The sequence below is a fragment of the Euleptes europaea genome, chromosome 1, assembly GCF_029931775.1.
Source record: "Euleptes europaea isolate rEulEur1 chromosome 1, rEulEur1.hap1, whole genome shotgun sequence".
Classification (NCBI taxonomy): domain Eukaryota; kingdom Metazoa; phylum Chordata; class Lepidosauria; order Squamata; family Sphaerodactylidae; genus Euleptes; species Euleptes europaea.
In genome coordinates this window covers 82,240,404-82,253,692 of record NC_079312.1, presented here as the reverse complement: position 1 = coordinate 82,253,692, position 13,289 = coordinate 82,240,404, and the positions used below count along the sequence as shown (strand labels likewise).

At 41.1% G+C, this 13,289-nt stretch overlaps 1 protein-coding gene across 3 annotated transcripts in view; it reads left to right on the top strand.

The window, feature by feature from the left end:
• Window positions 1–13,289, top strand: part of CYFIP2 (cytoplasmic FMR1 interacting protein 2) — a 71,834-nt gene that overhangs the window by 9,231 nt on the left and 49,314 nt on the right. For 2 of the 3 annotated variants that reach the window (XM_056857516.1, XM_056857500.1), the window contains exons 7-10: window positions 11–139; window positions 748–852; window positions 8,525–8,616; window positions 12,571–12,688. In XM_056857516.1, the coding sequence (XP_056713494.1) occupies window positions 11–139; window positions 748–852; window positions 8,525–8,616; window positions 12,571–12,688 (444 nt within the window). The remainder of the gene's footprint in view (window positions 1–10; window positions 140–747; window positions 853–8,524; window positions 8,617–12,570; window positions 12,689–13,289) is intronic. The other variant, XM_056857508.1, reaches the window with a different exon arrangement.

The following is a 13,289-nucleotide window of genomic DNA, read 5'->3' as shown; positions in this document are numbered from 1 at the left end:
TTGTTTGAAGTGCCTGCATCAACAGCTAGAAGTTATCCCTGGTTATGAAGAACTGTTGGCTGATATCGTCAACATCTGTGTGGATTACTATGAAAACAAGATGTACTTGACACCCAGCGAGAAGCACATGCTCTTAAAGGTAAGTTGCCTATCCTCAAAGATGAGTTCTCGGACTTTTTCTCTCTCACTGTAATTCCTTTCTGCAAAATCAGTGCATTCATGGCTCTCTCAGCCCCACCTACCTCACAAGGTATCTGTTATGGGGAGAGTAAGGGAAGGAGATTATAAGCCGGTTTGATTCTCCTTAAAAGGTAGAGAAAGTCGGCATATAAAAACCAACTCTTCTTCTTCTTTTCCTCTAATTTTTTTCTTGCGCCTTTCATTCATTCTTCTGGATGGTACCAGAGTTCTCTATAAAGAGACAAAAAAGAAAAAAAAATATTCCCCAGCCTATCTGGCCTTGAGAAATAGGGCTAATTTGGCTAGGGAATAGCCTGACATTACATGTAGTTTATTTGTTATATTTTGTATATAGGAGCCAAACATTTCATCTGAGATTTCCTAAGAAAATGTGTCAGGGATCCAACTCCATCCTAATCAGCATTCCATCTTGAATGTCATATTTCAGAGGAACAAAGAAAACAACATCATAAATAAATGGTAGAAATGTTAGCTTCACATTCCTTTTTGTACTCATTTTAGGATCATAACGTAAGCGACAATTTAATGATTTCCTTTTTGTTTTAGGTGATGGGTTTTGGTCTATATTTGATGGATGGAAATGTCAGTAATATTTATAAACTAGATGCCAAGAAGAGAATCAACCTCAGTAAAATTGATAAATTCTTCAAGGTCAGTGTCTAAAGTTGCTTCAGTTTTGAATGCGTTCCAGAAGCACTGGTGCCCACTATGCTTGGATATCTGTCTAGGGATAAAGTTCATACAGTGTCTGAAGAATTGATGTTCTAGGATCAAAGGCATAGTAGAAATACTCAGTATCTGACACCTCAGTGAGCAGGAGAGATTTGTTTGGCGAAGCAAATGTCACAGTTTACATGTTGGGCTTGTCTTGCTTAGCTAGTTTCACCTCTTAATGGGATCACTATTTGCATATGTCATGTTTCTTTGATCGAGATGTCCTGAACATCAATTTGCAGCCTTTCTGAATGCTTGCACTCCACTTTTACAGCAAGACTACAGTATAAATTGGCTCTGCCTGGAACAGTGCTAAAGAGGCAACAGTTACACCCTGATAGATTCTTTCTCTGGATTGTACCCAGTTTTGTGCAAGCTGTGATCTGACATACTGAAAATGCATTTCCTAACTCGTGGGAAAATACTACATTTTCATTACTGCCAGTGCTGTGCCTAGGGTGAATGATGAATTTAGCAGCTACTTTGTTAACATCATAAAAATATACTACACAGCTGAAAATTAATCACTGTGGACTTACTCTTTGAAAGTATCTTTAATACACTGCTAGCTCCAGTGCTGTAAACAAAATTATAGGATTATAAAAGTTAGAAGGGACTAGAAGACAAGACACTCACCAAGACCTATCTCTTCAGAGCCAGCGTGGTATAGTGGTTAAGAGTGGCAGACTCTAATCTGGACAACGGGGTTTGATTCCCCACTCTTCCACATCTCAGAACTCTCTCAGCCCTTACTTCATAAGGTACCTGGGGAGAGGAAGGGATTGTGATGGTAAGCCACTTTGAGACTCCTTTATGACTGTCCGATTCAATTCAGATCACAGTGTGTGTGTGTCACAAGTAGATGGCATTACAGAGAGCAGCATGAAGAACATTTTTGGATGGCATTAGCAAGTGAGCTAAGCCATGTGGTGCAGGAAAAGGCAATGATTAAAAAAATCCAACTTTCCTCAAAATCAGAGGTTCAATGATTTTAGAAAAACTCTGGAACTATCCAGTTTTTCTAGGAGCCAAAATGAAAGGGGGTAGAGACGGAGATCTCAGGTGGCTTCATTCCCCAAACATATGGGAGGGGAGAAGCATGTTTCCTGACCTTTCAGCAGCCCAAACTCTGGGGCTAAATTTTAGATACCAATGGTGCCCCTCTATTCAAATAAGACACTGGCACGTATCCAACCTTCCACACACTTTCTCCTTTCTGCTGCAGGCCGCTGAGTGTCCACTAATTTTTGCTAGGGGTTTCTGGCTTCTAGGAGCATCATAAGGGGCAAAATGGGATTTACAGCAGAAGAGCAGTAGTCCATCCCCTCTTCTGAAGACCTAAGTGCTGTTACATCTTCAGAACTATGTTGCTGGATATAAGCCACTCTCCTGCTTCTCAAGTATGCCTTTATGGGAGGGATAGTGTATTGAGAACGGAGAGGTAGATTCAGTCTGTGGGCATGACAGTAATGTGAGATTCCCCTCACAATGAAAGATGTTTGAGATAGTTCTCACCTTTCCTGGTTCCCCTTGACAGCTTCTTCTGTAGTAGATTTCAAACATGATAGTTGGCTTTCTGTAAACTATGCAAAACTGAATTATTCAAGCGGCCTTTTCTGCGCAGCTAAAAGGGCTACATTGTACAAAATGGTTCACAAACTTACTTGGATAGATGATTACAGATTGTGGTCTATACTGCTATGTATAGCTTATTGTAAGTAGATTGTTATTTTGTAATTTTTGTACCGCTTAATATGTTGTGTTAATATTTACATTAGGCTTCAGTTCTTCCTGGTGGTTCTAGACTTTTAAAATCCTAATGCGTTGGTTATTGAAAGTCCCATTTTGTTGCGTGTACCGACTCGCTATATGTGATCTGCCTTGAGTCCCTGTGAGAAAGGCTGACTATAAATAACATAAATAAATAAATGATAGCAATTATAGTAAATTCATATTTTCAGGAACTGTGCTACTGAACTCCTCAGAGGACACAATGACCTCTTGAAATGTATTTTTCATCCAAAGTAAGGAAGCCCTGAATGCTACTTCAGACATCATGAGCACCATGAAAAAGACAGGTTTTTGTTTTTTCTGCTGGTTTCTCCATGATGAGTCACATTTCTGACATTGTAAACGTCTGCTCAAGGTCCTTATGCAGACAGAAGTCATATTGTGTATCCAGACAAAGTCTTCCTTGCATACCTTCTAGTGGTCACCACAGAGAGGGAACAAATCAAGCTTGTTGTATTCAGCATTGGTATAATGCTATCTGCCAGGTGTATGGTCTTGTTATTTTAGGTTAGAACAGCAACTTCTCTGAGAAATGCTGAAGTGATCTTGGAGAGGGGCTGTGGCTCCCCGAGGGGAAGAGCCTTTGCTTTGCATGCCGAAGATCCTAGGTTCAGTCCCTGACATCTCCAGTTAAAGATGGACCAGGAAGTAGGTGATGTGAAAGAGCTTGAGACTCTGGAGAGCTGCTGCCAGTCTGAATAGACAGTACTTGACCCTGATGGACCAGTGGTCTGATTCAGGACAGCTTCATGTGTGATCTGACTGATGTATGACCTTATGTAACACAAGTAGGATTGTGTAAAATGAGTTATATTTCTTTGATTTTTGTGGTAAAGGGTTTGTGCAACAATAAGAGTTATTTCTGTGTTAACTCACTAAATTCTTCTGTGCCTCAGATCATAAATGTATTTGTAAAAAAAAACTTCGTTGCTAGAACCATTGCTAGAACAACAAGTGCTAGTATGGTGCTTCTATTTGCCCAGCCTCCCTCCCAATCTGGTGGTTCCAGATGGGTTACCACTTTCTCCTATTTGTAATAGTCTAGATGTGTAATCCTTCCATCAGTTGTGTGTAAGTGTAAAGTTCCACCAAGTCACAGCCAACTTATGGTGACCCCTTGTGGGGTTTTCAAGGTAAGAGGTGGTTTGCCAGTGCCTTCCTCTGCACAGCAACCCTGGTATTCCTTGGTGGTCTCCCATCCAAATACTATCCAGGGCCAACCCTGCTTAGCTTCTGAGATCTGACTAGATCAGGCTAGCCTGGGTCATCTATGCAATGGTAAACGGCAATGATTTCATTAGCATTTTAACATATTTATATGCAAACCTATGATCTGGATAATTTGTGAATGATCAAATGGAACTAAGATTAGGAGTGATTGCAGCAAAATAACAATGTCCTTTTGATATTCTCTATGTGAAGCTGATATTTGTCTTTCTAATCTTTCTACGGAGATATTTTTCATGTTAATTCTCTTCTATTAAACTTGGCATGGCCCTATTCATTCCCGTCTCTATTCAACCCCATCCTTTGGGCAGTACACATTGTTTTAAAAACATGGTAAAAGGGGCAACTAAAACTATATGGTGTGAAAGTGTACTTATCCCACTCTAATCCTGGTCATTATTATAAGTCAGCTGAAACAACAAAATCTTGCAGATACAGGAAAAGCTACCTGAAACAACAAATCTTGCAGATTCAGATAAGTATATTCCGTTATGGCACAGTCTGTAAATAGCATTGCCACCTCTAAACTCTGAGAGGAGTCCTTTGTTACGCAGAAAAGAAAGTTTGCAGGTACAGCTTTTTGCATTATAGTGTGAAAAATAAATCCAAAGCCACTACTTTACAAAATTCCATGAATGCCATGTGCATTCACTCTATTCTGGAGATCAGTTGTAATAGTGGGAGATCTCCAGCCACCACCTGGAGGCTGGCAACCCTAATTATGGATAACTTCTGGTTTATAGCACTTGTATGCTATTTCTTCATGCAAATGCTTGAAGTGGTTTACAACAAAATTCATAAATAATAAAATCTATATACATACAAGAAACTAACAATAACATCTAATTAGCCATGTTGGTCTGCAGCAAAACAGCTAGATATGAGTCCACTGGCACCTTAAAGATCAACAAGAATCTTAGGGCATAAGCTGTTGAGAGTCAAAACTCCCTTCATCAGATATCTGTCAAAGGGAGCATCAGCTCTCGAAAGCTTATGCCCCAAAAATCTTGTTGGTCTCTACGGTGCTACTGGACTCATATCTAGCTGCAATAAAATCTATAGTTCTGTGCTTCACTTAAGCAAAAAAGCTACTTGATATCTAGTGATCCTCACATGTTGGCAATGGATAGTTGCTTTAAAACTGATGATGATGATTTTGTTTTATTCCATCACTGTGGCTGCTTCCTCATGGCAGCAGGATCTCATTGCTGCTATGAATGCATAGGCATGGAGCTTCCACATGGTGGGTTTCCTCAGGTTTTCCTTTCAGTCGCCGTTCCTCCCCTGCCCTGCTGTGCCACCAGAGAGCTTTTTCAGAAGTGTTAAAAAAATTGACATATCACTATACTTTAATGATATTGCTCACATGGCCAATTTGGCCCTGAACAACGTCACACTAAGATCAATGACATATCACTATAACATAATGCTATAGTGATATGTCAATCATTGATTACAAAAATCAAGAGCCGGTCTGGTAGTGGAGCTGAGTGGGGGAGGGGAATAGCTACACAGGGGATTAAGGGAGGGGAAATGGTGCTAATGTGGATGGGGCTGAGAAAGATCTGGATTTTCCTGTCCACACAGTACCTGCCTCAACTTTGCTATGATCTTTCCACAAATATTGTAGCGAAGTAAAGGTTTTACAGAAACAGCAGAAAAACAAATGCACCACGATGCTGTGTGGAAGCTTGGAAAAAGACCCCATTACACAGTCACAGCGGAGCCAGATCAAACTATGTGTGGAAGCAATTTACAGCATGAAGCTCCAAAAGAGCAGTTCGCATAAACAACTGAAGCCGCACATTTCTCATACCCGGACTGTTTCAAGCTCATATTTGGCTTCTTTTGTGTAGAAGAAGTGAGGCAGAGGTATATGTGTTCATGGCTACACACAACCCATGATCACAGTAGGCCTCCAAAGGATGTCTCTTGCATGCAAACTCAGGCAAATAGGATTACTAGGATTTACCAGTTAGAAAATTCACTTGCACTGCCAAATGGGTGCACCAGCTTGCAAACTCTTATTGCTTTCTGTTGCTAGTTAAGAAAACCCTTTCCCACTATGAAGTGTAACCTAAGATCTTTTGTTTATACCTTCATTACATCCCTTAACCTGTACTCAATCTGTTGTTGTTCAGATGTGATGATACAAGTCTTCATTTACCAAATGGAGAAAGTAACCTGATCTGTTAGTATCAATCGCTTCTGTTTCTCAGTCTATCTTAACTAATAGCAACAGGGTCCACCTCTAAGGACCTTGAATAATGAACAACCTTTACCTGGTAAACTTTCTGGTTCAGCCATCCTTCAAAACTATCATATTTTAGCTTGATTTTACCTTGAAAAGATATAACTGACTACGACTAGCAGAGCTTTTGTATCAAGTAAATACATTCATGGATGTAAGTTGATCAAGTAATGAGCTATTCAATTGATAAACACCATCCATTAGGTATGTGATAGGAAGTATACAGAACACTTGTTCAATTATGATATTCATTTAAACCAATCATTTGATGTGTTTAAATTGGTTTTGCATCTGGAAAATGTTTCAGTACTTTTCCTAGTGTTGATTTGGGATGCATTTTTTTTTAGCAATCAGAGTTGCTGTTAGACTCCAATTTTGGATTTATTGTAGTGCCTCTGAGAGCCAGTGAGAACAGATTTCACTGTCTTTGCTGAGCTCTGAGATGCTCTGCCATTCTGTGAGGTGTGCGCCTATTGTTTACTTTCTTATTCATGTGTAAGTCGGATAGGTGACCCCTGAGAAATTTCTCCCTTAGTGTCCTGACAGCCTGAGATACACATTAGTAGCTTAGTTGCTTCTTCACCAGTGTCATCCAGGCCTTTGTCTTGTTTCCTTGCATTGGTACCTGAAATTTGTTCACTTCGGAGAGTTTTCCCCTCTGGTATGGCACTTCACAGCTCCTATGTTTACTTTTTCTGTTCGAATGCTGTAAACTTCTAGTTTTCCACTCTTACCTTTGCTGGAAAGTTCGAACAGGATAATAACCCTTCACTCTCCCTCCTGCACCCTGATTGATTGGCACTTGGAGTCCTCCATGGCCAAAATTTAAGTTTCTCCGTAGTGTGTTACATTTTTCTCAGGCAGATGAGAACATCTAATGATGGTTGATTCCTCCAGCCCAACTGCCAGAGCTAGGCTTGTCAGACTTCCACATCACCCTCTCATTTTTGTCCTGCCCCCACTGAGTAATCAGGGCTTCTGAAAACAAAAGTTCTTCCCTTTTTCCTGTCCTCTTCCTAACTGGTTTTGGCTAATTGCTAGGGAATTTTCTGTTCTCAGCACCAGCTTGAGGTTGTATCAGCCAGAGCTATCAAAATCTGAATTAGAGAAGGGAAAGAGGGCACTGTCTGGGGAGGAGATGAGTTTCTCGGATTGTCCCTCCAGTAGATTATTTCAGCAAGAGTTTTTCCCTTCTTTGGTACCCCAAAATTATTAAAGTATGACAGCTGACACCTCCACCGTTCCCTAAGGAAAAACAATGCAGTTTCAGACTGACGTACATCTAATCAAAAAACGACATTGACAAAGGCTTAGGATCTAAGATCTTTGCCAATTAAAAAAATGGAAAATAGAAAAAGAAGTCGTTAGGAGTCCTTGCTGTGCTACACTCCATAACCAGGCACAGAACACTTTAGGTAGCTTCAATTTGGATGTATTCCTTTAAAAGCTTTCCATCTCCGTGCTCTGCATGGCCAGAGGGCTCTGGTACCTGTTGTTGTGCTGATAATTTTAGACAATTGTGATATAGTTATGGGCGTAGAAAACACTGTGATAGCTGCTGGGTGCCGGAAGCACAACAGGAACCAGCTCGTTAAAGTGATATTTCCTGATGTGGTGGTTTGGAACTAGTGTCTCTGTTTTGTATGACAGTACTTATTCTTTCATCTTCATCTTACTCGTCTAACTGTGACAGGATGCTCGCCCTCATGTGGCTTGTGTGTGATTGGAAATTAATACAAAGCACTGGTCGCTCACAAGCATATTTGGCTGAGTAACCCCAAAGTTGTGTTCTCAAGCTCATAAAGTTACCAGTTTTAGATACAATTCTCTGCAGTGTTAGTCTAAGCCTATTATAATGTAAACTTTGACTGGAGTAAGTCTGCATAGGAATGTCTGTTAAATGTCTTACTGAGTCATTGCGCACTGGACTGTTTAGTTTTAATATTTCCCCAGGATGTAGTGACATCTCCCCAAGATGGATCTCTCTTCAGAAAAAGGGCTCATCACTCAAAAAATTCTAGTTGAAACTCATCTCATGGTGGTTTTATTTATATTTTTAAAATACTTACAAGCCCACTTTTGTCATGAGCGTCTCAGGATTTTACCATGTCAAAAATGAATGTATGAATCTGGCTTGAGACACTATAGTATCTCATGCCACACTACCCTTGTTACGTTTACTCAATTCATTCTGAACACTCACAGCACTCTTCGGGGAGATTGCTGTGGACTTTTATTCCCCCGCTTTTCTTTTCTTTTTTGCTGATCTCTTGTATTGTTTTCTCAGACCATAAGTGAGCCTTTGCCTCATTTAAACCATCTTCTGTTTTTTTCTTCCAGCAGCTGCAGGTGGTTCCTTTATTCGGCGATATGCAGATAGAACTGGCCAGATACATTAAGACCAGTGCTCACTATGAGGAGAACAAATCCAAGTGAGTGCCTGCCGTAATGTCTCTTGGCTTGGGTGTGTCCTGGTCAAGAGAGGAAGTTGCCAAGATGCTTGCAACTCTCCTGCTCTCGTGTGTGAGGTCTTTGCATGGGTGCCTGTGAGTGTGAGTCCATCAGGTTACGATCCCGGGCATGACACCATACAAGTGAATGATTAAATGTGTGGTGTGTGCGGATTCATTTGTTATCCTTTCTGTCCTGTACCTAGAATGGCAGTGATCAAACAGGTCTGTGCAAAGTTAGGCGTTGCCTAAGGCCATTGAAATAGATAGGCCATTGAAACTGATACCATGTCGTAAGAATGAACTCCCCTCACACACACACACACACACACACACACGCACACACGCACGCACACACACACAAAACAATCCCAGCAAAACGAAATAGAAGTCTGGCCTACAAATTAAGCAGAGCACATCTGACTATGCCTCTGTGCAGACTGCTGCATAGCTTTTTCTTTAACCTCTCTGCTCATTGCTGCCATCTTGGGAACTTCTTGTTCCTCTTTGTGGTTTGCCCTTATATGTGACTTACACCTCAGACATCCAGGACAGGCTATGGCCTTGAGGAGAGGGAGTCTGGCATCTTCCTTGAACTTGCCTTGGGATTTTTTTGAAAGGCAGCCCTGGAGTAGAGAACACAACATCGGCTCTGCTTCTGAGGTTAACCATTCAGGTACAGAAACTGGACCCTCTTCCTTGCCAACCAACGCAAGGCCATCCCTTCCTGTCTCAGATGGGCATTCAGAGGTGCTTCAGCTCTGTCCCTTTAAGACCTCGCAGCTGGGAATGGCCTTTGGCTCAGGGACGCTCTGGCTGTCGTTGGAGCAACATCTGTACCCCTTGTGAGTTTGTCCTGGCCTTGCAGACCCCACCTCTGACTTCTGGTCTCCTGTTGTCTGTTTTCTGTTGCCTGCTACCTGGTGCTTGCTGCATCCAACTGTTTCCACACTGCACCCTAGTTGCGCAGGACTTCATCCCATCATTCTGTAGGCCTCAGGTACACTGATACAAGACATTCTTTTTGCCCCAAGCAAAACTTTATTGTCCTCCTTTCTCACCCATCCTGCATGCTGTTTTCATGATCTTACCCTAATATTTTGCCTTTAAACCCAGTCCTGTGTAACTACATTAGCTCCTCCTCCCCACACACCATAGTCTCAACCAGAACTGGGCCCCTGAGGCTCTGCTTAAAAGGGGTTCCTTGGGGAACTTGCAGCTGGCATGTGGCTACAAGTCTCCCTGGTGACCATGTGACAAGTGTCATGTCAAATTTGTCCCAGAGAGTATGTGACTGGTAATGTACATGCAAGAAAGCCAGATTGGCTATGGATGTTCCTGGTTATGAGAGTGTGTCTGGATAGTCAATGTGTGCATACGGAGTGGTGTAACGTGACTGAAAACAGGTATGCGTTTAAATGTATGTGTGTTTGTACACTGTGAATATATTGAAAGTCTTTGCATGTTCACTGTCTGTTGTATGCTTTTCTGCTTGGTGGCTATGAGTGCAGGTATGAATGTTCATGGTGTGAAAGTGAATGAAGTGTGCTGCTCTGGGTAGTTTTTATCCACATTTTTCAGTAGAGGGTATAAAATCCTCCAGAGCATGGACACAGCACTTTCTCTCTTTGTCCGGTACCAAGGGAGATAACTGGGAGACAACACTATAATGTAGGAATTTTCAAGAGACTTTCAAGGGGAACAGCAAAAGAGAAATAGTGTGAAACAGGAGCTCAGGTTCACAGCTTCTTTTAGAGTCTCATTCGAATGGCTTGATGATATGAATTCAGATCATATGAAACAAATTTTGAAATGGATGTTGAGTACTTTGGTGTATGCAAAATAGCATGGCTCTGTGACTTTCACGAGCATTGTCAGTCACTGCTAAAACAGTTGTGTGTTTTTAAAGGAAGTTTATTTGAAGTTTTGTCAGGCTCAGTTCACACATGCAAGCAGATCATGCACAGCCTCTTGAAATGGAACTACATGAAATAGTCTCCTCACAATTGTGTTTCAAGAGACCGTCCAAGTAATCACTTACAAACTTGTCTGACTTTCTTAATAAAAAATCTTCCGGAAATATGTGTTGCAAAGACTAGTTCCAGTGTTACTCTGGTTTAACATTTAAGGTTAGAACACTAGCTCTATTAAAACATTGGTCCACATTTCTTAGATGGTATATATTGAATAGCGTTCTCTACTTCCATTACACTACACAAGTGGGTGTTGTGCTCCCCTAACTTTTGTTAGTTTTTGAATGGAATAAATACAAGCCAACTATGTGGAACACATTTCCTGCTGCATCTTAGATTTAGATCAAGAATCAAGATCCCAGGAATTCAAAGGTTACAGGGTAATTACTTACAGAAAGTAATCACCAGTACAGAAATCCAGTTTTTGCTATAACTTGGCGTAAAATACCAACCACTGTTCTTTGGATGTATTTGATATTCTGAGCTTTGGGATGGGTCTGAAGTACCTGATAAATTATTTCCCTCACCATCATGAATGTGTAAGTTCCTCACTGATCATCCTAACATTTTCCCTTATACTGTTAAACTCTGTTGGATCCTAACCTAACCTGAGGTAAATTTATAGAGTTTATGGAAGCTATCTAACAATGTGTCTGTTTAATCCATTTCTAATGTCTCCAATTACATCTAAATGGTCAAAATATTTCTTCTTCCTAATATTCCTCCTATACTAACAGTTCCTTTCTCATTCAATTTCTAACCAGAGCAGCGTGACCCTTGAGGTGCTCTCCTTCCCTGGAGAAAAAGATTTCATACACTCAGTGGTTTCCAAGAGTTTTCCTGTGTTCCTGCACTTTCATATCCTTCCCTTTTTTTTGCTCCCCCTTACACATTTTACCCTTGTGCTGAGACGCAATTAACTATGTTTTTCTTGCATGGTATTTTAATTCTGCATTATGAACTAGATTATATGTGGCAGGCAGCAAAGTATCTGGTCATCCCTGTTAACCTGCCGATTCCTTTGGGGGAAGCAGGACACTGAAAGGGTAAGAGTGAAGTGCTGGGATTTGGGGAGAACTGAAGATGTAACTGGGCATGATTGTCCACTGTTAGTATGATTAACAACTGCATCCATCATAGTGACACTAAGGAAATGTAGTTCAGCTTCCTACAGGAGAAAAACATCTACATAGTGCTGATGACCCAAAACAAACAGCATATTTTGAATTATGATGCCATCAATTTGGCAAGTAGCCAATAGGCATACCATGGGCTGAAGTTTATTTTACCGAAAAACTTTTGTATGATCATTTCAGTTGTTGAATCTCTGAATAATTCAACAATGTGGAAGGAAAAATGATTGGTTCTTAGCCTTATTTACAGATAAGCTGTTTATACCACTCTAGCGCTTTTTAATGAGCCATATAGGTATAATGAACATTTTCCTGAAAATTACTTATTTCAGTTAGCAGCACAGGTATCTTTTATTTTGGTTAGTTCTGAGTAATTGTCCTAACACTGACATAAAATACTAAAGAGGCTTTCCCCCCTACTTTTGGTCCAATAATGCCTTCCTTATATGACAGATACTGGTAACCAAGCTTCCAGATCTTTCTTTCATTTACTGAATGGTGATCGTATAACTGTTCAGATTCTTGCCACTGCAGATGCCACTGCAGCCTACAAGATAAGCATAACCTTGCTGAAACTAATTTATTAAGATCTGGGCTGCCATATGAAAGAATCATCCTCTGTAAATATGTAGTATTATGTCACGCAGAGGCATTCTCACTAGCACAGTTTGATAGTTGCCCATGTCTGGGCGTAGCAGCAAGCTAAGCCATACTGGGTATAATGACATGTTTGTCGAGTTATGAAGCAAAAAAATGTCTCAAGTGCTGACTATTGCTTTACAGTGTTATTCCCCCTCGCACCCAGTTAAAGGCATTGATTTTCTGCCCAGGTGGACATGTACTCAGAGCAGCATCAGTCCCCAGTATAATATCTGTGAACAGATGGTACAGATCCGAGATGACCACATTCGTTTTATCTCAGAACTTGCTCGCTACAGTAACAGTGAGGTAAGTTTAGACTATCCATAGAGTAAAGTAGGCCCAAGTACAGTTTATGGGATAAAAGAGAAAGTATGGATGTGAGTAAATCACAGAATGTCTAGAAACTCAGTGGGTAATGAGTGCCAAAATTTCCTCACTCCATTTTTTTTACTTTTTTTATGATATAAATAACAGAAGTGGCTTGTTTTGCATGAACAAGTTTTGCTTTTTTGTTTCATTTTCTTTCTTTCTTTCTTTCTTTCTTTCTTTCTTTCTTTCTTTCTTTCTTTCTTTCTTTCTTTCTTTCTTTCTTTCTCTCTCTCTCGTTCAGGGCTCAGCCAGTGTTGCCACCCTCTGCCTTGCTTTGCGCAGTGCTTGGCCCTGGCTAGGCGCCACTGTCTGTTTCACCTCCTGTGGGGCTTGGCCAGGTTGGGTGCCAGCATCTGCCTCACGGTGTGAGCTGAGCTAGGCGTTTCCGCCACCTCCCCCATCCTTCTGTCAGAGGGGTGGCTGGCTCAGACGGAGGGGAGAGGCCATCATACCGTTGGAGGGTGTCCAGGTGCTCTCAATGGTCATTCTTGGCCCTTCCTTTGAAGAAAGTTAGGCTGAGAATGTGCAATTGGCCCAA